The sequence below is a fragment of the Chlamydotis macqueenii genome, chromosome 21, assembly GCF_036417535.1.
Source record: "Chlamydotis macqueenii isolate bChlMac1 chromosome 21, bChlMac1.mat, whole genome shotgun sequence".
Taxonomy (NCBI): Eukaryota; Metazoa; Chordata; class Aves; order Otidiformes; family Otididae; genus Chlamydotis; species Chlamydotis macqueenii.
Window position 1 is genome coordinate 9,581,097 of NC_141576.1, and position 24,174 is coordinate 9,605,270.

Below are 24,174 nucleotides of genomic sequence, written 5' to 3' on the forward strand. Positions count from 1 at the left end.
CCCCCAAATAAATCAGAAAAATCCCCCGCAAAAAAATGAGTCGGGAGCCACAGTGACCCTTACGCTTTATCTCTTGGATACTCTACGTAGAAACCGGGGCAGCGGGGGCTCGCACCGTTCCCCTTTTACAATATTATAAAGAAAGTAATAAAAATAATAACCCCCCCTCCTTTTTTAATTATTATGTGCACAAAAAAAAAAAAAAGGAAAAAAAAAATTGCCTTTTTTTTGGTTTATGCTCTTTCATGCACGGTTTCTTTAGCACCATGGTGAGGATCCGGAGCGGGACGGGTAGCCGGGAGAGGAGGCCGGGAAGGGGTTGGGATCCTGGGATGCGGGTAGTGAAAATGTTGGGGGGGGGTTCCCCCCTCCAGCTCAGCATCCGCCGCAGCTGCGGGCGCAGGATGCGACCACGGTTTGGCAGAGCCCACTGGTGGCCATCACCCCACACTTGGAAAACTTGTCGCGGCAGAGATCGGCTGCGGGGACAGAAATAATCCGCGGGGGGTAGGAAAAATGGGGGTGGGGGGGCAAAGAGAAGCAGCCAGGGACCCTTCCCGCCCCAAAATGGGATCCCAGTTTGGTCCATGCTGGGGAAAACTGTGGAGCGATGCCCGGTGCAACTCTGCTTGCTGTTTTTTTTTGTTTTTTTTTTCCCATTGTCATGGGAAAAGGGGTGAGCGGGATGGGGACAATCCCAATTTGGGGGGTGCACGCCCCCCCTCCTCGCCCCATCCTTACCTCGCAGCAGCTCTTCGTGGGCGCAGACGGTGCGGACACAGATCTCCTTGTTGATCACGTAAACCCGGCGGAGGCTGGACGTAGAGAGGATTAAAAAAAAAGATGGGGAGGGGGGTCTCGTGCCAAAGCAGGGGGCTCCTCAAAACATGGGGGGGGGGGGGTCAGGGAGGCTCCCCCCCCCCCCAGCTCACCTGTAAAAGCAGATTTCGTTCAGGCACTGCTTGCAGGGCTTGTGCACGGAGTAGAGCCTGGTGCAGGGGTATTGCTCCTCCCGGCAGTCTGCACGAAAAAAAAAATCTGGGAAATCCATGGGGGGAAGGCCTGATGCCCTGGGGATGGGCACAGCATCCACTCGACACCTTCTTCCCGCCCAGCCTAATTTTCACCCCCCACCCTGGGGTGTGAGCGTGGCAGTGGATGCTTGGGATAAAAAAGGAGGAAAAGCACTCACCGAGGGGTCCTGGCTCCGTGGGCTCGGTCTCTGGGGCAGCAGCTGGGGAGGGGGGAAAAGGAATTTTAGGGATGGACAAAAGCATTTCGCTGCCCTTTCCCTGGATTTTCAGGGCTGGAGCATCCTGACGCTGGGACCCGTGGAGATGCTTCGGGAGGGGTAAGGTGGGGGGGACATGGGGACCCCGAGCGCTGGGGTGGCGGGGGGGGGGGTCGGCGGCTGTCACCCACCTGGGGTCGGGGCCGGCACGATTTCCTGCTGGGATTGCTGCTGGGATTGGTACCGGAACTGCTCCTCGGGGGCGCGGGGGGTGACATCTGGAGGGAGAGAGAGAGAGTGCGGGGCACAGCCCCAAAAACCTGCCCTCCCCCAGCCTCCCGCAGGGGACCCGCTTACCGTGATAGTCGTAGTAATCCTGAATTTCTGGGGGAGAAAACAGAAATGGGAGAGGCTGAGGGGGTTTCGGGAGAAACCACACCCCCAGGGTTTTATAAAGATTAATAAAAGCATAATAAATAATCGCCAGCGCACGGGAGGGGAACGGGGAGGTGGGGGGGTGTTAGGGGGAGGGTGGAAATTTAAGGGAGGGAGCAAAGAGTGTCGGAGGCGTCAGACCAGAGAAAGCAAAAGAAAAGAAAAGAAAAAGAGGGAGGGGAGAGGTGGGCAAGGCCTCTCCCAGTTCAGGGTTCTCTAACCTGATTGCTGGTCGTACTGGGAATACTGGACCGGCTCCGGGTAGGTGATGCCCTCAAACCTGCTGTACTGTCCCTGCACCAGCAGCGCTGCTGGGGACACAGAGGAGCATCACGGCGGGGGGCACAGCCGCCCCCGGCCCGGGGACTGGGGGTTCCCGGCTCGGCCTCCGTCCCTCCAGCTTCACGTCGTCCCCCCACCCTGAAACACCGTCCTAGAGCCGCCCCCAAGCAGGGGTCCTACGTTATCTCAGGTGATCCTGACCACAATCCGACCCGGAGAAGCGGCACTCCCGACACCCCAGGATGGGACCGGGGCATCCCTTGCATCGCTGGGAGCTCATCCCGCCGGGGGGGGGAACGGGTTCAAACCGTGACCCCGCAAAGCAGGATGCTTTTGGGGGGGGGGATCAGGTCACCCCGTACCCCCCAAACCACACCGTGACACCCCGCGGTCCATCCAACCGCCACGTCCTTCCACATCCTTGCAAGAGGCAGCATCCACCAGCGAGACACTGCCGGGAACTACGCCGGGACGGGACTGAGCTTTTCGACCCGCTACCCCTGGCGCTGCTCCCCCCTTTCCCTGCGCACCCCCGGCCTCGCCCGCTGTAATGGTTTCCATCTGTCCAGCCGGTTTCACCCAAATTTTTCCTGGCTCCAGGCTCCCGGCTCCATTGCTTCCCTCGTTTCCATCCCCGCCTTCGCCACCTCCCCGGCGGGTGACAAATTTAATTTCTCTGGATGTTGTCCCAGTTTCCCAGGCGCCAGTTTTGGGCCACCTCGATGTCCCCAAAGCACGAGGGATGCACTCTGACGCCAGATCTCTCATGTCCCCCCAACCTCGTGTTAGTCCCAGTCTAAATACGAGCCCGGGCTAATTTTGGGGTCTAGGTGACGTCCAGGTGATGAGGTGATGCTGGCCCCAGATGGGTGCAGGCACCCCAAGCATCATGAGGGGCGCTGGGATGGGATGTCACCTCGCTTCGGGGACGGGCAACTCACCTGGCAGACACAGCAAGAAGAGCCCCACTGCTCTCATCCTGACGGCAGTGTCGGAGCAGCAGCGCGGGCCGGGATGCAGCCGGAGTCTGGAGGGGGCGGAAGGAGAGACAGAGTGGTTAGTGGGGGGCGGGGGGGTGACAGGGACCCCAAAACCCCAGGGTTCCCCATCCGAGCAGCCCCTCTCTGCCTCCCCCACGATGCCCATCTCTGTCCAAGATACTGCCTCAAAAAAAAAAAAAAACCCACGAAAACCAAACCAACCAAAAACCCCAAAAACCCCCCAAAAATCCAAACCCCCCCAAATTAAAGAAATTTCCCCCAAAAATGCAGGCTGGGCTTCCCGACCGGGGGAATTGCAGGGACCGAGCCCTTGAAACATCCTGCAGGCAGCATGGGGCACGAGAAATGCCGGGAGGTCTGAATCACCACCGCAGGGGGAACATCTGGACCCCCCCGGTGACAACGGACCCACGAGCCGGAGCCGTTGGGGCTCCTTTCCCGGGATTTTCAGCCCGGCTCCTTGGCAAAGGGCATATTTTGGGGGTCCCCCGCTGGGGGATGCCGTGTTTGCTGGGGCATCCCCTAAATCCAAGGGGACGGGGAGATTTTGCTTTCGAGCAAAATCCCGCGCCGGCGTTTGGCAGCCCTGGGCGCGCACGGCTCCCAACGCGTTCCAAGTGCCGATTTGCGTGTGGAGCGGGGAGACGGGCCAAGGCCGGCTGTGCCGCCGGCGAGCCGGGCCCCCTTTGGCGGCGCGGGCTGGCAGGGATGCTGGTTGCCCTTCCCCCTCGTCCCAGACCAGTTCCAGGGAGAAAATTGGGGGGAAAAAAGGGAAATTCTCCCCAAAAAACTCCTTTGAAACCCAACCGAACGCGTTGGGCTGTTGGGGGTGAAGCACGTCGGCGTTCCCGGCGTTCCCGGCACACTGAGATGCCGCGAGGATGGGGAACCCCTTGTGGCACCGCCGGCTCTGCTGCCGGAGCGGGGAAACTGAGGCATGGGATGGGAACGCGGCTCCAGCCCCAGCACAGCACGGTGCCTGCTGGGTTTGAGGTCACGCTGGGGAAGGTGGGGTCAGTGGGACCCACTGCACCATCACCGGAGCGTGGCATCTTCTACCGACCATGTCCTCACCGTCACCAAAGCCTAGCACCTTCCACAGACCATGTCCTGCACCATCCCCAGTGTTGCATCTTCCAGTCACCATGTCCTCTCCTTCACCAAAAAGTGTGACATCTTCTAAGGACCTTGTCCTGCACCAGCACCTTCCAGCGACCACATGCTGCACCATCACCAGTCCTGCGTTTTCTAGGCACCACGTCCTGAGTCATCACCAAAGCATAGCATCTTCTACAGATCACGTCCTCACCACCACCAAAGCACAGCACCTTCCAGAGACCATGTCCTCACCACCACCAAAGCACAGCACCTTCCAGAGACCATGTCCTCACCACCACCAAAGCACAGCACCTTCCAGAGACCATGTCCTCACCACCACCAAAGCACAGCACCTTCCAGAGACCATGTCCTCACCACCACCAAAGCGTAGTACCTTCTACCAATCATGCCCTTGTACCACCACCACAGTTGCATCTTCTAGGCACCACAACATCCTCCTCCATCCCCAGGCTCTCAGGTACTGGAGATGTTGATGTCCAGACCCTTCCCAGCTTTGGGAAAGCCTGAACATTGGTCCCTACCTGAGCTGGGATCAGACAACCGAGCTCAGCTGGTCCCAAACGAAGCACCCAGCAGCCCTCCATCACCAACCCACGGCTGCACCTCGGTGGGACCCAGGTCCCTGCCATCCCCATCCGCTTCCCGCGGCGAAGAAAGCCCCAGAGCCGGGTTTAAGCCAGACTAAATGTGTCCCGGGATAAAGGGATCGCGCGGGGATGAGCGAGATCAGCGGGCGGCTCTGAGCTGGGGTCTGGGAGGCTTTATCGAGCCTTAGCGGCTGCTGGCAGACCTTGAATTTGGGAAAGGAGCTGGGTCCTGGCCAGGATGGGGCTGCTGGGGGGGACGTTGGGATCCTTGGGCGGCAGAAAGGGGCTGTAGACGCCCATTCCAACCTTTGCCGGTTCTCCAGGTGCTGGGATCCCGTGGGGTGCCAGCGCCAATGTCCTGTGGCCCCAGATCACCCTGACCTGGCACCGGTATCCCACCCAGGACGGCTCGGGGCCGGACGGACACCCATCTCCGGTGGCGCCCCACATCATCCTCCCATCGCTCTGGTGATCCCAAGGACGCGGCCACGCGGGATTAACCTGCCCCGCCAGCCCCTTTTTCCCCGCAAAGCGACCCGCAAGGCTCCTCTCGAGGGCTAATTCCCCCGGAATTTCCCCCAGACTCGGGGATTTCGGCCCAAGCTGGCGGGGTTTTGGCCGGGGAATGGGGGACATACGGGTCACGTCTTCCCCCCGCTGGTGACGCCAGCGTCTTCGAGGACACTGACCGCCCGCTGCCGCGCCGGCCGAGCATTGCCGCGCCGTCTTCCTTCAGCCCAAAGTTCTGCACGGAGGGGACGAGGCCACCTCCATCCTCCTCCTGCCCCGGCCCCGGGAGGGCCGCGAGGTGCCCCCCTCCCAGGCTCCTCTCCCCTCCGCGCAGGGGTCCGGCGACTCCGACCGCGCCAGATGTTTTTGCAACTGCACATCTGGGAACAATCAGCCCCGAAGAAAGAACACCACAGTCTCTCCCTTTCATTCTGCTAAACCCCACCTTCCCCCAGCCTTTCCCCCCTCCCCCAGCTTTTTTTTTTTTCCCTTTTCCCTTTCTTTTCTTTTTTTTTTTCTCTTTTAAGCTCTCCAGTTGCCAGAGAGTGGGAGAACAAAGGGAATATGAAAGGCTTCAAATTTTTTTTTGGCCCCCGACCAAAGGTAAAAAACTTCTTGCCCTCATCCCTGGTTTCACACATCGCGTTCTCGTTAGGGTCCTGGCCCCCCCCCAGGGTGGGAAAATAAATACAAATATTAAAATATCCCTTTTCTACAGTCTCTCCAGGATGGAAAAAAAAAAGCTAGGGCTTCCTTCAGACGTTAGGGTATTTTTAGACTTTTTGAAGCAGTTAAAAATCCACTACGGCAGCTGTCAGGCTGCAAAGAGGGGGTCCCCCCCACGGCCGCTGGCTCTGCAGCGCCCCAAAAATAAGGTGTTGGGGGTTTTTTTTTGTGAGGTTAAAAGGTTGAAAACAGCTTTTGAGGGCTCTCCTGCCCCGACCGATGGAGTCTGGGAGGCGACTTTGCCAAACCCCAAAGGTGGGGTTCAGCCCCGCGGCTGCTGGAGGGTCCCCAGCATCCCTGCCTGCTGCAGGGGGGCTGGGATGGGGAGGGGGGGCTCTGGCTTGGTCCTTACCGCTCTGGGTGTCAGTGCTGCTCCTGCCCTTGCCCACCGCCTCGGTCTCTGCTCTCCGCTTTCAAAAAGTCTGAAATGAGAGTTAAAAAAAAAAAAATCACAACTCCTACCTCCAACATGGGGGATCCGCTGGGTCCTAATGCCACACCTGAGCCGGCCCCTTCCTCCTCCCAAATCGCTGCCTGCTGGGGGAAAAAATAATAATTAAAAAAAAAAATCAATAAGCGCACATCGATGCAATGGTCGGCAGGGCTGGAGTTTGTGGTTTGTTGTTTTTTTTTTCCCCAGTCAGATGAATTTTAAATGGATTGTAAAACCAGGAGGAGGGTTTTGCACAGCGGCGAGCACGCCGGCGCGGTTTAGGCTGGGTTTTGTGCAGCTGGAGGGCGAGATGAAAGGATCATGTCAAGGCATTGCTCTGTGATCTCAGATAAACCCCCAAAATTTGGGATCCTGGGATCCCCATCACCCCCTCCTGACTCCAAGCTTGGCATTAGCGCTCGATCTGCCTTCTCGAGCAACGAGGATGCTGCAACACCGCAGCAGATTTAAAGCTTTATCCCAGGACAGAGGGGAAAATAAAATAAAACAAAACAAAAATCAAATCCCCCTTTTTTTTTTTCCCCAGCCAGGCTGAGGATGCTGGAGCAGATCTGCAGCCCCTGCGTGTCGGCGGAGCCAGCATTGCTGACCATGGGGCCCTCTTTCCCCCGGCTTGCTGGCGGCTTTCCGGAGGACGCGGGATGCCGGCTGCGCCCCGGCGAAGCTGGGGATGCTCCCCTAAAACTCCCTGCTCCGGTGGTGACACCGAGTCCGGCTCTGGAGGAGAAAAACCTGCTAATTTTAAGTGTGTTCAAAACCAACAGCGGAGCAAACGGAGCGCGTTTCAGACTGGGAGGAGAAGCGGTGGGGATTTTAAGGTGCTCCCATCCCAAATCAGGCCTGGTTTTCCAGTCTGAAGGATGGACAAAACCAGTCAAACAACTCCAAACGCAGCCTCTGCCTGCCCCCAAACCCCAAAGCCAGCATCGTCCTTGTCCCCAGGCCCCGTTAACCTCTCGCTGAGGCCAGGAGCCGCCTGTTAATAATTAAACGGATTTTGCAAAACCCATCCCCAAGGCTGGGAACACCCTGGAAAAACCAGCCAAGCAAAACACCCCCACGGGAGGGGGAAAACCGAGGTGCAAACAAACCCCTCGCACACGGGTCCCTTTTGCTTCTAAAATTGCCAAGCACAGGCAAAAAAAAAAAAAAAAAAAAAAATCTCTGAGGGTTGTGTGCTCTTTTTTTTTTTTTTAAGGTCAGGAAGCCTGGTTTAATAACTCAAGCCTTGGCTAGGATTTCAGGAAACCTCTTACCTCTGCTTGTGCCTCATTTCCTGATCTAATCCCCAGCTCCCGGAGGGCAGAGAGGCGCCGCTGGCGCTCGGAGGGGTTTAAGACTTTCCATGCAGGCGAGTCCCTGCAAGAACCAGCCTTCCATCCAAGAGGCAGCCGGAAAAAAATCCCTCGGAGGGGCAATACATCCCCCCCCATTCCCGAGGATCGGCTTCTGGGATGTGGCATCTCCATCTACCGGCTTTTCCTCCGTTGAAGGAGCGAGGTTTTGCAGTCTTGGTGCGGACACCTGGATTTTTCCAGCAATTAGTGTTATTTTCTAGGAAATTCCAGCTGGAAACAGGCTCAGAGGTTATTTACCAGCCGATGCTGAAAACTCAGCGGTGTCGTCTGCTTTCAGGCATCAAGGACAGCATCTTCCAGCCCAGACGGAGAGTGAGGCAACCCTACAACCTCTTTCCCCTGCTCCCCAGCTCCATTGGATACTCACCCGCACGTCAATGCCGTCCTGCCCCAAACCGTCCGTCCGCGCCAGGCAGCACAAGCACGCGGTGCCGAAAATAGTGTTAATTTATTAGACAACGCTCATGACAGCACCATACGGAAACCAAACGTGGCAACGTCATTCTCCCCACTGCACTTACACCTCAATGCACTGGAGTAGAGTTAAAAAATAAAGAAAATAAAGGGTTTTTGTTTTTTAATGCTACAAAGGTCCCGTCCGAAAGCAGGAGTGCTCTGCGGGAGCATGGCAAGCAGAGAGGGTGCCTGTGACCGGTCCCCGGGCGTCGGGGGTTGAGCAGCATCCTTTGCAAGCCAGGGATGGGGCAGTTTGTAAACAGTTCCTACACATCTAGGGCGGGCGTGGGGAGAGGCAGAGGGGTTTTTTTTCACAGTGAGCAGAGACAGGAGGCTGAGGTGGGCACCCTCGCCATAAGATCAGGGACCCTCTTCTTAGTGGTTTTGACCAGCCAGGAGAGGAAAATGGAAATGGCATCCCCCTTGCAAAACCGTACTGGTGTGCAGCCCAGGGAGATGGATCCGAGACCACTGTGGGAGTGGGAGAGGTCCTGGAGGAAGAGCTGAGCTGGATCATTTGACCATTTCTCTTCTTCTGGACCCACTCCCCCAGTTTACTTGTCCAGCATCTCCTCCTCTCGGCCACGGCTGCAGGACCGGCACGTGCGGATTCACAGCTGTGACGCTGAGCGGCTCCCCGTGGGGAGGATGAGCCGTGCTCCCCATCGCATCCCTTGATTTACCAGGATAAATAAATAAACGACAGTACCCAAGGGCTGGCAGGCAGCGCTGGCCGGCGGAGCAGGCAGTGGGGAAGCCCGACACGTGGTGCTATCTCACGGCGATGGACATCTTGGGCGTAGCGAAGAGCGGTTCATTAAGAGGCGGCCAGGACGGCTGCTGCTGGCTCAGCTCCTTCTCCAGCCTCTTGAAAAGCTTCTTGGACGCTTTCTTTCGGCGCAGCTTGCGGAGGCAGCTGAGCAAGCCGTGGTCCAGGGCAGTCTGCAGCAAAGATGGGAGGAGAACGGGTTTTGGGGAGGCTGTAGACCCGAAGAAAGGGCAGAGCCAATGCCAAGGTAAGTCCTGATTCCTCTGCATCCAAGGCTCCTGCAAAATTTATTGCGTGGACAGACCCAAAAGGACAACACGCGTCCCTTGTGTGCCCAATGGGCTTGGACCCACCTCCAGCACGAAGGCGGCGAAGAAGTTCAGGGCGGCGATCCCCAGCAGCAGCAGCTTGAAATTCAAGTCTTCGATGCCCTGCAGCTTCAGCAGGATTTTGGGGAAGCCCAGCGGGTAGAGGGTCAACCATATCATGAGGCCAAAGAGGAGGATGAGGACTACCAAGAAGAGCACTGAGGGCAAGAAGAAAGAGGGTTGAGGAGGAAGATGAAGGTTTGAGGTCTCTCTTCATCCACGTGGCCAGCATCATCCTCACCGTTGGTGTAGAGCGGCTCCCGAAATGGGTAGCCCTTGGACATGGCGATGGCCAGGATCAGGTACTGGAAGGCCGTGACGCAGAAGAGGACAGTGTTCTCGTAGTTGGGCAGGTTTTGGGGAGCCGTCACCGTGCTGTTCAGCGGCACGTACCTGAGCCAGGCGAGGGACAAGGCAGGGGGTCAGACAAAGCGAGAGGCAAGGAGAAGGTCTAAACACCGACCCCTTGCTCTCCACGAGCACAAGGGAGCCGTTTGCTGCAAGGTGGCTGGACACATCTCCTCGATGACAGCTGGCGTTGGCCAAAACCAAAGACAAGCACACCCAGGCTTCATTGCAACCCTCTGTGCCGTTCCCATCACTAAACCCACAAGAAGCCGGGTCCCCTACCAGCTCTGCGAGACGGTGATGAAGTAGCTGAGGACCTGCACGGTGATGAGCAGAGCTGTCTGGAGGAGGAGGCTACCCAGCACAAGGATGCTGATCAACGTCCCTTGGGGACGCTCCACTCCCAGCTCCTGGGCAGGACCAGTCCGACCCATCAGCACTGCCACGGTGGTGGTGATGATCAGGTCGAAGAAGAGGAACTGGAAGTCGCTCAGGTTGGTGTTGATCTGGAAAGGACAAACCACCCACTCTTAGTGGGGGGGCTAGGAAAGGGACAGCTGGGACAAGGTGACCCAGAGGCATCCCTGAGCATCGCAGGCATTCGGGCAACCGCGGCGCTCACCGTGTAGAGCAGCAGGACAGACACGAACTGCACCAGGCTGTACAGGGCCATGTACTTAAAGACGCTGAAGGAGGTGACGAGAGAGCACCTGCCTTCCCTGCAGAGAGAAATGGGAGACTCACCCACCAGCCACCACACCCTTTCCCCGAGTCCTCCCAAAGAGGGGACAGAGGCACGCACGAGACCGCCCTCCCCGGTTTTCATCCCCCACCACGAGGCTCCCGGCAGCTCACCGGATGACAGTGGGCACGCACTCAATGTTGGCCATGCGGGACGTGAACGGCGAGGCCACCGACGCCTCTGCCTCCGACAGTGAGATGCCCACGTCGGCCGCTTTCAGAGCCCCGCAGTCATTGGCACCGTCGCCGCACATCCCCACGCAGTAGCTGCAGCAAGAAGGGATCCGGTATTTCACGACAGAACGGGGAAAAACCTTGGGTCTTCAAGGTTGCACCCCCGTGTTTAGGATAACTCCACATCTGGGAGAGGGCAGATGTGATTTCGCAGCTGTCAACCGCTCTGGCACACAAGAGAAGCCTTGGGGCAGAGGACCAACCCCCTTGCCTTTCTCTGTCACCCATTTTTGGGGTTGGAGGGGCTTACTTGATCTCTTGCAGACTGCACACCAGCTGAGTCTTCTGGTCAGGTGACATGCGGGCGAACACAGTGGCTCGGATAAGGATCTGCAAAGGAAGGGAAGGCTCTGCGTTCATATCGCAGCACCTCACATCCCTGCACGCCCAGGAGGTGCCCGGTTATTTTGAGATTGGCCAGCTCAGCAGGGCACAGGGCACCTTGCACCGGCCAAAAAAAACCCTCAGGGAATTTTGTTGCAGAGCTGCGAGGCTGCAGCACGGAACCCCGGTGAGGTCACCCTTACCGGAGGATTCCCCGCCGTCAGACTCACCTTTGGCAGCAGGTCAGGGAAGTGCTCGCGAACTACGGAGAAGGATTTGCCATTCAGTGCGAAGTGGCTGGGCTGCGGCTGGAGAAAGCAGCCATCCCGCTGGCGCAGACCCTGCCAAGGGAAACAACTCCTTTCGCTGCAGCGGGGCTTCGACGCGCGCTCAAATCCCTGCCGAGCCACTGGCCAACGGGCTGAACCAGCACCCCAAACCCGCACGGAGCAGGAGGTAAAGCAGCTTTCCTTAAACCTCCATTTCAGGCATAGAAATGATGGTATTTTGGATAAAAAGTTGGTGTGATCGAGCCCTTCATGCCAAGCCTGGAGCAGGACCTGAGCAGCATGGTGCCGGCTGCATCTGACGAGGGTGTCTGGAGCATCAGCTCCAGCCTGACGTGCTCCCAGGGAGAAACAGGAGCACACCCATGCTCCCAGGAGCAGGAGCACACCCGTAATTGTCTCTGAGGGTAACAATTCTGGCAAGAGAGTCCAGCCAGTCAACTGGCAGTTTAGGTTTTACAAAACCTCCTGAAACGTTGCTTCGGGACTCACCTCTGGCTGCTCTTCGCCCTGGGAGTGCTCGGCAAGGATGAATTTCAGAGTGGCGGGTTTGTCGTGGCTGGGCGGGGAGGCGTTGACGAAGATCACCTGCTCTTTCGGCTCCACCATGCGGCAGCTCTTGGCCACGTTGATGGCCGTCAGCATGTTGTCTCCTGGCAGAAAGAGGCGTCGGGGCTGAGTAACCACCAGCGGTGTTTGCTAGCTGGCGCTGGCAAGGTCTCGTGCGGCTGCAAAGCCAAGAAGAGCAGCTCGAACCTGCCGCATCCCCTCTCCCAGCCACCGCAGCCCTGCTGCCCCTCCACACCCCGCCTGCTGTGAGCCCGCTGGCAAGGCAATGCAAATAAGCAGCGGGGATGCACAAAACCAGGGTTCAAGAGTCCTTGCCATGCCTCCCCACTGCTTCAGGCCACCGATTTCTGGTGGAGAAACCCTCCACCCCTCACACAACGTAAAGGGTTGTCCGTGTCTCGTCTCTTCCCTGAGCCCAGCGTCCCCGTTCCTCTCCGCAGGGTCACCTGTCACCATGATGGGGCGGATGTTGGCGTTCCTCAGGAGGCGAATCACGGGTGCAGACTCTGGCTTGAGAACATTTTTCATGACGAGGAACCCCAGGAAAGTCAGGCTGCTCTCCACGGAGTCCCTGGTGGGAGACAACGAGCCGTTCAACAGCGGCTTCAGCACAAGGCAGAGCGGATCAATTGGTACCCGGGGGACTTTAGTAGGGGGTAGGGTTTGATTCCTTGCAGACAGCTGTGAAATGCGCAGAGCAAACACGATGTAAATGGAGAAAATGTTGTCAGCACCAACCTTGGGAGCTGCAGGGCCTCCTCGAAGGTTGCCACCGTGCTCAGGGGTTTGCAAGCCAGACCCAAGACTCGGAATCCATCTGTGGTGTAGTGTCGCAGCATCTGGGAGAAATCCACGGGCACTGCCAGGTGCGAGGAGAAAAGCCAAGCTCAGAGCAGCTCCTGAATGAACCCGGGCTGGGCAGAGCCTATGAGATGCTCATCATCCAGACTCCAACCCCCCTTCCCTGTCTTCCAGCTCCTGTTTTCCTCCCACTGTGAGGCTGGAGCTAACCCAGAGCCCTGTGTCTCTGGGAACTACCCCACAGCATCACCGAGCAGAATTTCCCACGGGATGAGTTGCAGGGATGCAGACAAATGATGGAGCAGCAGGACCGGCTGCTTCTCAGAGAGCGAAGCACCATCTCCCAGCATGTACCCGTTTCCTTCCTGCAAAGGCTGGCCACCATCTCCGGCGCGCCCTTGACGTAGGCATGGGCTGAGGCTTCGCCGGGCAGCTTCACCAGGACACTCATCCTCTGCAAGGAGGAGGAGAAGGGGAAACGCCGGAGGATCCCCAGGGGCGAGTGGTGCTTCTGCAGGAGAGGGAGCGGGCGTCAGGCCCCAGGAAACTCACTGGGAGGTACAACCTCTCCAGGGGCTGTGAAGCGCAACAACCCTTTGGGGGTGCAGACCCAGCGACGTGGGGAACCCGAGCCACTCCGGCCCGCAGAACCTACCCTGTCTCGTGGCTGTTCTTCCTCGGGCGGAGGTTTCATCACAGCCAAGACCTTTGTCCCAAACTGCTGGAAGGTGGGCAGCTCACCTTCCTCCTCCTCCTCCATCGTCTCCAGGTGCTGAAACCAAGACAGGTGCTGAGATGGCAAAGCCTAGCCCTGCAAGCCCTAGGCCCCATCCACCCCAGGGATAGTTTTAAACACCCCCTCTCCCGGCACTGCGAGATGTGTGCCTCCTCCCTCTTTGCAGATATGCAACTTCACTCACTGCTTGTCTTACCCAGCCGGTGGACTCCACCATCTTCAGGTCCACGGGGTCTCCGATGGGCTGCGCCCGCAGCAGTGAGACTGTGTGGCAGGCAGCCAGGGAGTAGAGCAAGGGACCAGCGGGCAGGCAGCGGGGCTCATGGACGATGGGCAAGAAGTAGTTGTTCTCCAGTGGGACCACCCCCCAGACATCCAGACCTTCCTCAGTCAGAGTTCCCGTCTGCGGGGAGAGCATGGTGGGTCCAGGCCAGTCCCTCCGAGCTGGAAACCGTGGTCCCGCGGCGCTGCCTGAGACTCACCTTGTCAAAGCAAACCAGGCGGATCTTCCCACAGAGGTTGATACGTGGCGGGCTGATGCAGAAGATGCCCTGTTTCTTCAGCCTGTTCTGGGCGTAGATGGTGCCCACCGTCATCGCAGCCGGGAGAGCCGGGGGCACAATGACGGTGATGAGGTCGAGGGCACGGATGATGATTTGCCCCACGGGGACCTGGCAGGCGAGGAAGAGGAGGGGTGGGCATCCTCATAGCCCTGACCCGTCTTCACCCGCGGCACCAAGGGTTCACCAGCTCCAACAACCCTACCCGGTTCTTAACCAAGATGAGGATGCTGTACAGCGTGCCGATAAGAGCTGCGTGGGAGGGAGAACAGGCTCAGTTATAAAGCAAAGCAGATGAAGGGTGGGTTCAACCATGTAAGGGGAATTGGGCTGCTCCTGGCCATGCCTCCACGTTCAGACATACCCAGGATGGCGAGGAACAGGACAAACTTCACAGCGTCCTTGTAGAACTTGAAGCTCATGGGTTTGGGGTAGAGGATGGAGCTGATGAGATCCCCTTTGGCCGTGCAAAACCCTGTGGGAGAGGGGCAGAAGGTAAGCACGTGCAAAGCCACCATTCCAAAGGACATGGCTTAATCCCAGCTCTTCCCCTCAGCCCATTACCTGTGCGGGTCACCACAGCCAGCACTTCTCTGCCCATGTAGGACTTGGCTTGGATGACCTGTGTCCCGCAGAACAAGGTGTGCCGCCTGTGCTCCTCGGGGGAATAGACGGTGCTGGCTGCCTGGCTGCCAGCCGGGAGAGGGGTTTTCATCACCGGCACGCTCTCCCCTGCGGTGAGGAACATCACAGAGGGAGGTTTATCACCCTGGAGGGGACGGGATCCAGCCAGCCTGGATGGGAAGGGGCTACCGTAGGGCCACCAAGACAGGAGGCTCGTCCTCTCCCCCAAAATCCCCAGTGAAAGCCAGAATGGAGGAGCTGCACAGCCCACTGGGTGCCGGGGCTCTCACCTGTCAGCATGCTCTCATTGACCATGCACTCGCCCATCAGCAGTGCAGCGTCGCAAGGGACCAGCATCCCGTCGGTGGGGAGGCTGATGCAATCGCCTGGCACCAGATCCGCAGAGCTCACCACCATCTCCTCTGGAAAAAAGTGCAGCCATGCTCAGACACGTCATCCCAGCACTGTCCTGAACGGCTCCGTGCCTGGAGCCCTCGCTCATCACGGGCACCACACTCACCTCCGTTGGGACGACGGACTCGGACACCGACTGACGTCTTGGCCATGTTTTGCAGCGTGGCACTTTGCTGCAAGGGAGGGAGGAGTTAGCAGCCAGCCAAGGGCAGCTCAAAAAGCACGGCAAAGCATCCATAAAACCGGTCTCGAAGGCTCGGGACCACGGATGAAGGACAAGGAAACCTGCCCCACCGTTGGATTATGGGTTGTCCTCACCCAGCTGGGCTCTGAGGGAGTTCAGCATCAGCACAGAGGTCAAAAAGCATCAGAAAATGGGCTATTCCACTAGAGCTCCTTGTCCCACATAAGCCCACCACCAACCTTCCTTGTTTCGTAGAGGGACAGCCCTAAGGAGATGGTGGAGATGAGGAAGATGCAGGCAGCATAGTAGTAATAGGCATCGCAGACCCACAGCACGATGCTGAACACTTGGAAGATGTAGAAGGGATTGAGCACCTGGAAGGGAACAAGGAGAGAGAGAAGGTTTTAGGGGCAGAGCTTCCTCCAGACCATCGTGAGACCTCCAGGCTCCTTGAGGAACAACTGCTTATGCAGAGGAGAAGCTGGTCCTTCGCTGGGGCTGGGGATGAACCAGCTGACTTCTTACAAACCCTCCTGCCCTCCCTGGTTTTGTTCTACTCAGGACTCCTGAGGATGCTCAGCCACCTCTACAACTCTGCAGGGATGCTCCTGTCTGAGCTAAGAGGTAGGACGGGTCCTCTACACAGCTCTACCAGCTCTGCCTTCTCTGACCTCTGCCCAAGCTGCCTCTCCTGAAGTCCTCTCCTCCCTGCCAGCGAGGAGGAGCCCACAGAGCACTTGTGGTGAGGGACATAGAGCAGGGGAAGGATCTGCCCTGGGACAACTCAGTCTTTTGAAGCACGGCCCGTAGATGCACACCTCCTCCACCAACAGCCTCGCGTAGGACTTGACTGGCACCTTGATGAGGTTTGGTCCGTAGATCTTCCTTCTGCAAAGGGGAGAGAAAAAGCAAGGGGGAAGCAAATGCATGCCAGGGAAAAGCTGCATTTCCTCACGCTGCCCAGACCCCCACAGGAGCCCAGTTACATGGAGAAGCCAAGCCGGGGCAACCCAGCCCACCGGCCTGTCCTCTCTTTTGAGGTCTGAATACAAGAAAAACCCACGCTCCAGGACTTGCTGGCCCCTGGAAAAGCCTCATCCGTGCTCCCTAGGTGTCCCACGAAGCTGTGAGATCCCTACCTGGTGTTGTGGTCTTGCTGGTCGAGCCCAGCCTGGGAGAGGTGGAGATCTGCACAGGTCCAGCCTTCATCCAAGATGCTGGCAAATCCAAACGGAAAGAAAAATGGAGAAACAGAGTCAAAGTCAGCAGGAGCCTGGGCTGGTGAAACAAACACCGCATCCAAGTCTTTGGTGACAAAAAAAAAACCCCTTTGGGAAAGGGAGAGCATCTTGTTCCTCGGCATTGGCCACAGCTTGCGGGCACCAAGGAGCGGGAACAAAAGGGGCCCAGTTTGGAGAGCTGCAAGCGGTACGGGGCAGCTGCCAAACGACCTCACCCGTTCTCCTCTGCCCACGAAGACAGACAACATCAACAACCTGGAGGGAGAAGCAGCGTGGCTTTCTGGAACTCAATGCCCCGGGGATGGTCTCCAAAGGCTTTGCAGCACAGAGAAAAGCTCCAGTGCGGTTCTATGACTTCCAGCCAGGTCAGGACCATTTTGGGGGGGCTGAGGGGCCAAGGAGAGCAGCAGAGAGATGCAGAGAAGTTTGTCGTGGTGGGGGAGAACAGAGAAATACCTGACTTTGCAGTATGCCTGCCGCCGTTCGATCCAGACATAGCGCATGCCCTCGAAGAGGTAGTATCGCAAGACATTCTTCTAAGCAGAGCAGGATGGTAAAAAAAAGGTGTCAGAGGGACAGGAGGGCAGCCCACGCCAAGGGAGAGGATTTACGGGGCGGAGGTGGAAGGGTCGCTAGCGTTACCTCTTCCTTCTCATGGAGCCGGATGGTGTCCCGGCTCTCCTCCTCCTCTGACACGCCAATGGCGATGCTGGTCCTCCGGTCCTCCAGCCTGGCCCCAGGGTGATGCTCCAGGCTGCTCAGGGTGGAAATCCAAGAGTCAGTCCTTCCTCATCCACCAGCGTGGCTGCAAACGCCCCCATCTCCCTCGAAGCCAAAAGCACACGTGAGCCCCTGCCCACCAGCATCGCCGCAGGGACGCGAGCCTGGCTCACCTGCCCTCGCCCAGCGCCTCCGTGCGCACGCGAGTGGTGAAGCACTGTCCAAATCGGTCCTGCAACACATGCACGGGTCTGAGTGGAGGGAACTGGGGAGCTCCCCGCATGTCCCCCCTGCTCCTTCAAATGGGGACAATGTCGCAGGCAGGCAGGGAGTCCCCGGCCACCTGTCCCAGATGACAGCTGGGTTTCAGGGACAACGAAGAGAAACGCAAAGCCAGGCTGACTGCTACAGAAGGGGAAAGTGCAAAACAATTCCAGGAATATTTATTCCTGGAATAATTTGGCTCTGAGGTAGGGATGAAAGATGTCCAACTCCAGATCCTTGGGTCCCCTGGACCCTGACGGGGACTTACTCTGATGATGACCCAGTCAGCCTGGCCGAGGGCGCAGGGCTTGCACTTCGCCTGCACCTCCAGGCTCGGTTTCCAGTGGAAGAGGACGAGAAGCAGCCCCGCCGTCAGCACGGAGCACGCATGGCACAGGGCCACCCGCCACGTCTTGGTCTGGTAGCCCGTGACCTCCTGGGAGAAAGGACGTCACCTTTATGGGGATGCTTATTCATAAAATAAACAGAAATTAAGATTATCAAGCATCTAAATCCTAAATTGACAAAAGCCCTAAGCCTCCTGGTGTGATGTAACACCAGGCAAGTGACAACCAAGTGGCGCTGGGGCTGGAATACCAGTGTCTTGTGCCGATGTGGCAGATAATGCACGGATTTTGTGCCTTCCTCCCCGCAGCGATGCCCTCGGACCTACCACGCAGGATTTATTGGCGTCTGGCTGCAGCGTCCCGTAGCCCGGCCGTTGGTTCTCCAGCAGCCTGCTGCTGTCTGCAAAGCCAAAGAACAGGGGGGAAAAAAAATAAAAATAAGGGGAGCTGATCCGAGGGGTTATTTAGGGGATGCCACGGTGATGACAGCTGCAGTGACGACATCCCCAGATCAGTCCCAGGAGGTGTCAGGACTCGGTGTCCCCTCTGCCGTCCGCCCCGGCTCCCCGTAGAGCCGCTCAGAGCCACCTCTGCCGCGCAGTGGGATGCTGCGGGCACGGGACACACCAGCACTGCCTGGTCACCCTCCTGCAGCACGTGACGCTCAGGCGAACGATGCCAAAGGAGCCTGGGGAGAAAAGCTGGCGGAAAACCAGTGGCTTAGCAGCCAGCGGAAGGGAACAGGGCTGGTGCAGAGCCAGGTCAAGCGCAGGGAGAGCTCTCCCAGCCACTTTTCACATTTGTTTGCTCCTTGTGTTTTCCTCTGCACGGAGAATGTGGCCACAAAATTTGCTTTTTTCTGGTTTCGACGATGCCCAGCGTGGCGCAGCACCTCCAGTTCCCGATGGGCTCTGCTGCACCCCAATGCCCAGCCTGGGAGACTGGGATCGTCGGAAGCATTGCTGTAATCATCCCAGGTGGGATTTTAACCGTCACCTTCCATGCCATGAAGTTGAACATGCTTATCCCCGCTGGATTACAAGCCGCAGCACCCCAACTCTGGGATCTTAAAGCAGCAGTGGGGAAGTAACACGTGGCACAAACACCAACCCAGGTGCTGGCTCCCACCCTTGGAACCCGCAGAAAATTCCTTGGCTGGGTCAGATTCAGGTTTCCAGGAGGGCACTCAGATTGGTTTAACGATTTACGTGCCGCACACCCGTCCTCTGCTGGAAAAGCCACCCCAGCTGGATTCCTGCCGCTTCCGGGCCGACCGCAAAGCTTGTCTGCAGGTGACAAAAGCAATTAATTAAAACCATCCCCTGGTTTTAATGATCACCAGGGCCAGGGTCTCCATCTTGCCAAGCGACCCAGTGGGTCCCCGAAATGCAGCTGGTGCCGCTCCAAGGGATAAGTTTCAAGTTGAAGAAGGATGAGCCCAAGGGATGGTTTATTAAAACAAAAGCCCTGCCAGGAGCCAAAATGAACGGCTGCGAAGCTCGCCAAGGACCAGTGAGGAGGGGAGATGTCAGATCTCCACGCTGCCGGCACCAAACCCTGCAAAAAGCGGCGATTCCAGGTTACACGAGGCCAGGAGCGGGCGCAGGAGGGCGAGGAGGAGCGTGTGCCGCCCTTCCTAAGAGCAGAACAAAGGAGAGGGCGAGGGGGTGCCTCGCACAAAGGCTTTTCCCCAGCGCTGCCTGCAGGGTTTGCAGGAGGGGAAAGTATCAAAACAGCCTGAAAACAACCCAGTTTGCTTTCTGCGCCTACCCACACCAGGCTGGGCAGCAAGAAGCACAGCCCATCTCTGCACCTGAACTCTGCTGTTAGTAACAACAAAATTACAACGACTTTCTTGATCCTACAAGCAGCAAATCTTTTGGAGGAGCGCACAAGCACGGCCGCAACCAGCTGCGTCCTGCAGAGCCGTGGCTCTTGCACAACACTGTCCCTGTCCCCATGGATTTTCTCACCTCCCGCTCCCATCCTGGCTGCTCCCCGAAACATGGCGAGCGAGAAAGGGCTCTCACCTTGACTCACCGCACTTTACCCTGTTGGTTGCGCAAGCGGAGCTGTCGCCGGTTGGGATGGGATCGGTACAGCCGTCATCACCTGCCCGCCGGCGGACGTGTCCGGGAAGAAGCCGGCAGAGGGGAGGGCAGAGCGAGGCGAAGCTGCGCTACCAGTTTGAAGCGCGGCGCAGGGGCCACACCTCGTCGGCAAACACAGCACGGGGGCACCCGGCTGTGCCTCCTCCAGCTCCCAAAGCGGAGGGGTTTTACCCGTGAGCTCGTCTGGAGAGCCCTGGGGAAGAGATCTGCCTCTCTCCCTGCTGCTAAAGGGGAATTCAGGGGGGGATAACAGACAGGAGTGGCTGCAAACTCAAGGAGGGGTCAGCGATGCACCATCCCGGATTGCAAAGGGAACAGGGGAGCCAAGATTCCCCGCGGATGCCAGGTTTGCATGGCCAAAACACTGTCTGAAGTCCCAATGCCTGCTCCTCGCGGCTGCCTGGCTCTGGGAAGAGTTGGTGCCCTGTCTTGCACCTTTCGGAGAACCACCACACATCGCTGCTGTCGAGGTGCAGGGAAAACCGGGGAGAAAGATGCTCGGGATGCCCTGATATCTAGCACATGTCCTAGCAGGAGAGGATGCACCCTCTGGTGACAGAAAGTGGAAACCTCGAGCCCATGCATCCTGTGGCACCAAACACCCCCCTGCAAAGCAGCCCCAGCCCTGGCTGGGGATTGTTTGCGACTGCCAGCTTCTTGCCCCGAGATTTTGCCCCAAGATGCAGCCTTTCTTCCCAGCAGCACACGCACCCCGAAAACAGATGCATGCTGGTCCCAGAGACTTTCTCCCCAGGCTCCCTCGGCCATGGCCCTTTTACAAGCACCTTTCTTGAAGCAAACAAATCCCAAGGGGACTTGGAGATCTCCCTCCGCTCTCACGGTCCCCGCTGGATGCTCAGGGCTTCCTGAGCAGCATCCTCCATCCAGTTCTCTTCCATCCGTCCATCCTCACATGCGGGCTAGAGGTTGCATGCCAGAAGAGGAAGGTTCACTCAGGGAGGTGACTCCAGCCAGCAAGGTCTGGTGCTCTCTGGTTGAAGGGATGGGGCTGGCAAGCTCAAACTGGGCCCTTGGAGATGGGGACGTGGAAAATCAGGATGAGGCAAAAGTAAGGAAGGAGGGATGAAGAAAGGAAAACAGTATTTGGGTCACATAGAACAAGATTTAACTCATGAGGATCTTTCAGAGCAGCCTTCAGACTCTGGTTTGGGATGGGAGATGTCACGTTCAGCTGCAAGCCCAGACCCAGCGAGGGGTTGGGATGAGATGACGTCGATTCTCCTGTCCTTTCCACCAAGCCAACACAAACTTGTCCATGCGAGCCAACCAGAGAGAAACATGCCTTCCTGCCTGCCATGCCGCCGGAGCAAACGTGTTTTACCAGGCGGTCTGGTTCTACCCAGACGTGGCAGCATCTGCAGGGGGAGCGCAGCCGGAAAAACACCCCAAGGCTGGAAGAAATAAAAGGATGAGATGGCTTGATACAAGGTGGGGATGTGGAAGATGGGGATTCAGGCTCTGTTGTTGCCAGTAACCCCGGGGGAATCGCTCTCCGTGCATCAAACCCTTGAGATGGGTGAGAAAATAAAGTCCTCGTAGGCGAGGTGCCCTCCCAGCAGCCCTGTCCACTTCAAACTGGTTTCGGTTTGGATTTCTAGGGAAAGGTCATTCACGAGCAGGAAGCTGGCGGCACGGCCAGCGTTTGCTTCGCTGCACGCTGATGACACCGGCTGAGGAACAATGGTCAAACCCTTCCAGCGAGGCGGGTTTCTCTCCCACCCAAGACAGGCATTGCCCTGACCTCTCCTGCACTCGGGTTTCGCAAGACCTTGCCGTACGCCAAAACCACCTGCCAGGCTGGAGGTAAGTGCCCAGCAGCTTCAGGGAGCATCCTGCTTGGGCAACCCCAAGCGAGGGGGGGAAAAAAGGTTGTTTGTATTTAAATCTCACATTTTCCTCAAATTCTGGGTAAATAAAGGGCTCCTAGCTCCCTTAGCGAGAGAGGGGCTTTGCTCCTCACAGCCCATCATCCCCGTTTTGGTGTGTTAAGCCAGGATTAGAGCATCTCTTGCCTCTCCCAGTCTGGCAGCATTAACCCTGGCTACCCTTAAATTAAGCAGTGCAGGGAAAAAAAAAGGGGTGAGGTTTAACCCCCAAATGCTGCTACGCTGCAGATGTGGGGCAAAAGATGGGTGGAGGGGGTCCGAGGGGCTACAAGGACAGTGGCAGGGACCACAGCCGTGGCACGGAGTCTGGGCACCCAAAGAGCCACTCTGACGGGTGGCTGGCCACTGCACGGTCACGCTCCTCCCTTTCCTGCCACAAAGCTCTTCCTCCCTCGCTCCCGCGCTGCCTTTGAGAAACTCGTCTGCGTCAACCTGGGCAAATTCAAAAGGAAATGGGCAAAGGTCCCACGGGCTGCGCTGCTTCTGCATGCCCTGGAATGAGAAACACTGCCGACACACGGAGTCTCGGATGCTTTCTGCGGCGCAATACCACATTTCTCAGCCTGAGTACCTTTTTCTCCCCGCCAGCCTTGACTCTGCAAAGCGTCTTTTGGCTTTAAGGCCACGCTGCGGTCAGTAACGATGCCAATTGAAGGCCTGCTCACCTGACACCACGTTACATTCTTTACCGGCATGAGAAAACCCACGATTGCCCCGCTCACAGGGTCAGAAAGGCAACGTGGTTGCCATCCATCCCCCTCTCAACGACACCAACTAAGGCACCGTAAAGGGATGCTCCGCTCCAGCCGCAGACCCCAGCAAGCTCAGAGCATCCGAAAGCGACACCTGGGTTTTGTTTCCCCACGGCTTGCTCAGATTAATCGGCGCATGCCTTAGCACAGAGTCCCACCAAGGACCGGCGTCCTGCCGGGATGCGAAGCAAACCAGTTCTGCACTAACGAAGCACTGAATAAAAGGCTGCGACAGCAAAAGCACGCAACCCGGTTAGCTACAGCCTCGCGTTCTCCAGACCCGCAGCACCCCAGGGTGGGCAGGGGCACCCATGGGACGTCGCGAGGCTCCCCACTCTGCTCTGCTACGCCCCCAAATCTGCGATGCCAAGGAGGGGGCAGCACCCAGCTTTGCACCATCCCCAGCCCCATCACCTCCTCCTCTTGCAAACCCCGCTGGAGAGGGAAAAAAAGGAAAATAAAAAGCAAAATAAAAAGTAAAAAGCAAAAAGAAAAGCAAAATAAAGCGAAGCTGCTCTCCCCTCTGCACCTTGTGTGTAACCCATCCTTCCTGCACAACCCATCGCACATAAAAAAATGCTGGGGTGGGGATGAGTGCCACCCCCGGGGTCCACGCAAAATGCAACCGTGGGGCCCCGCACAACGCGACCCCCGTGGGCCGTGCACGATGCAAGCGTGGGGCCACGCACGATGCAAGCCCCCGGGGGCACCCGCAATGCGACCCGCGGGGGCCGTGCACGATGCAACCGTGGGGTCACACGCACAATGCAGCCCCCCCCCGGGGGGGCCACGCAAAACGCGATCCCCGTGGGCCCTGCGCGATGCAACCGTGGGGCCAGGCAGGCAGCGCAAAGCACGGAGCTGGCCGATGCGAGGCGGGGGAACCCGTGCACACTGACCGCATCCCCCCCCCTTCCCTCCCCACGCGTGGGCCCCCTGACCTGAGCTCATGGCGGGCGGCCACGCGTGGGCCGGGGTGCGGGAGCCCCGGGGCCGAAGCCCCGCGCGCACCCAGCTCCACGGCGGAAGGGCGGTGCGCGGGGGCTGCTGGGACTTGTAGTCCTTTTACCTCCCCAAAAACCACGCGCGGAAACACCCCCGGTGCTGCACAACCACCCCCTCTCCCCGCGGCTTTGCAACCCCTCCGTGGCAGGGTAGTGCACACCCCACAACAAAATACCCAGCGTCCTGCCCCAAAAGGGGCTCTGCACCCCCACATCTCACAAGGAAATGCGCTGGGCACTGCCCCCAAAAGGGGCTCTGCACCCCCACATCTCACAAGGAAACGCGCAGCTCCCTCTGCAGCAGGCCTCCCTCCAGGAAAGCTGATGGAAGGGGGATTTTGAAGCAAATTATCAGGTGCAGACCCAAATCATGCCCCTAGAGTAGGCTCCTCCAGCCAGAACTTGGCTTCTTGGGGCTCCAGCTGCTGCAAAAGCCCTGCCAGAAACACCCAACGCCTGGAAGAAGGGCTGCTGCCCACCACCGCCACGCTCAGCTGGGGCCAAAAAGCAATAGCTGTCCCCGTACCCATCCTCGCACAAGGGAGTTTCCGTTTCTTCCACCGGAAGGGAGATAAAGCCAACGTTTTCTTTGGAAGTGCCACAGGTAGAGCCTGGGCTTCCTCTGGAAGTCAAAGGTGAAGCGGATTTTGTTAATGAGAACGGAAAAACCTCAGCCAGTGCAGTGACAGTCAAAGCAGCGAGGGGCTGC

The 24,174-nt window shown here is 58.1% G+C and overlaps 2 protein-coding genes across 7 annotated transcripts; both read right to left on the reverse strand.

Annotated features, from left to right (window-relative positions):
- Positions 1-48: 48 nt before the first annotated feature.
- Positions 49-8,026, reverse strand: MFAP2 (microfibril associated protein 2). 5 transcript variants are annotated; one of them, XM_086764747.1, is made up of 9 exons: positions 7,602-8,026; positions 6,244-6,313; positions 2,890-2,975; positions 1,589-1,615; positions 1,423-1,509; positions 1,193-1,234; positions 933-1,020; positions 742-815; positions 49-479 (listed from the first exon to the last, which is right to left on the reverse strand). In XM_086764747.1, the coding sequence occupies exons 1-9, from the start codon at positions 7,616-7,618 to the stop codon at positions 182-184; spliced, it is 789 nt and encodes a 262-aa protein (XP_086620873.1). In that variant the 5' UTR covers positions 7,619-8,026; the 3' UTR covers positions 49-181. The 5 variants fall into 5 exon arrangements, with proteins under 5 accessions (XP_086620873.1, XP_086620876.1, XP_086620875.1 ...); XM_086764750.1 differs by lacking the exon at positions 7,602-8,026 and adding an exon at positions 1,888-1,974 and having other exon boundaries at positions 218-479; positions 6,244-6,315; XM_086764749.1 differs by lacking the exon at positions 7,602-8,026 and adding an exon at positions 1,888-1,977 and having other exon boundaries at positions 218-479; positions 6,244-6,315.
- A 237-nt stretch (positions 8,027-8,263) lies between these two features.
- ATP13A2 (ATPase cation transporting 13A2) lies at positions 8,264-23,448 on the reverse strand. Of its 2 annotated transcripts, XM_086764737.1 has the most exons (29): positions 23,403-23,448; positions 18,018-18,091; positions 17,613-17,780; positions 17,254-17,312; positions 17,003-17,114; positions 16,817-16,896; positions 16,259-16,336; positions 15,938-16,007; positions 15,359-15,493; positions 15,042-15,108; positions 14,812-14,943; positions 14,462-14,629; positions 14,262-14,372; positions 14,103-14,149; positions 13,820-14,008; positions 13,534-13,740; positions 13,257-13,373; positions 12,956-13,112; positions 12,539-12,659; positions 12,247-12,371; positions 11,723-11,883; positions 11,174-11,284; positions 10,870-10,949; positions 10,500-10,652; positions 10,267-10,363; positions 9,927-10,150; positions 9,538-9,689; positions 9,282-9,454; positions 8,264-9,101 (listed from the first exon to the last, which is right to left on the reverse strand). In XM_086764737.1, the coding sequence occupies exons 1-29, from the start codon at positions 23,410-23,412 to the stop codon at positions 8,931-8,933; spliced, it is 3,549 nt and encodes a 1,182-aa protein (XP_086620863.1). In that variant the 5' UTR covers positions 23,413-23,448; the 3' UTR covers positions 8,264-8,930. The 2 variants fall into 2 exon arrangements, with proteins under 2 accessions (XP_086620863.1, XP_086620865.1); XM_086764739.1 differs by lacking the exons at positions 18,018-18,091; positions 23,403-23,448 and having other exon boundaries at positions 17,254-17,423; positions 17,613-17,705.
- Positions 23,449-24,174: the final 726 nt, after the last annotated feature.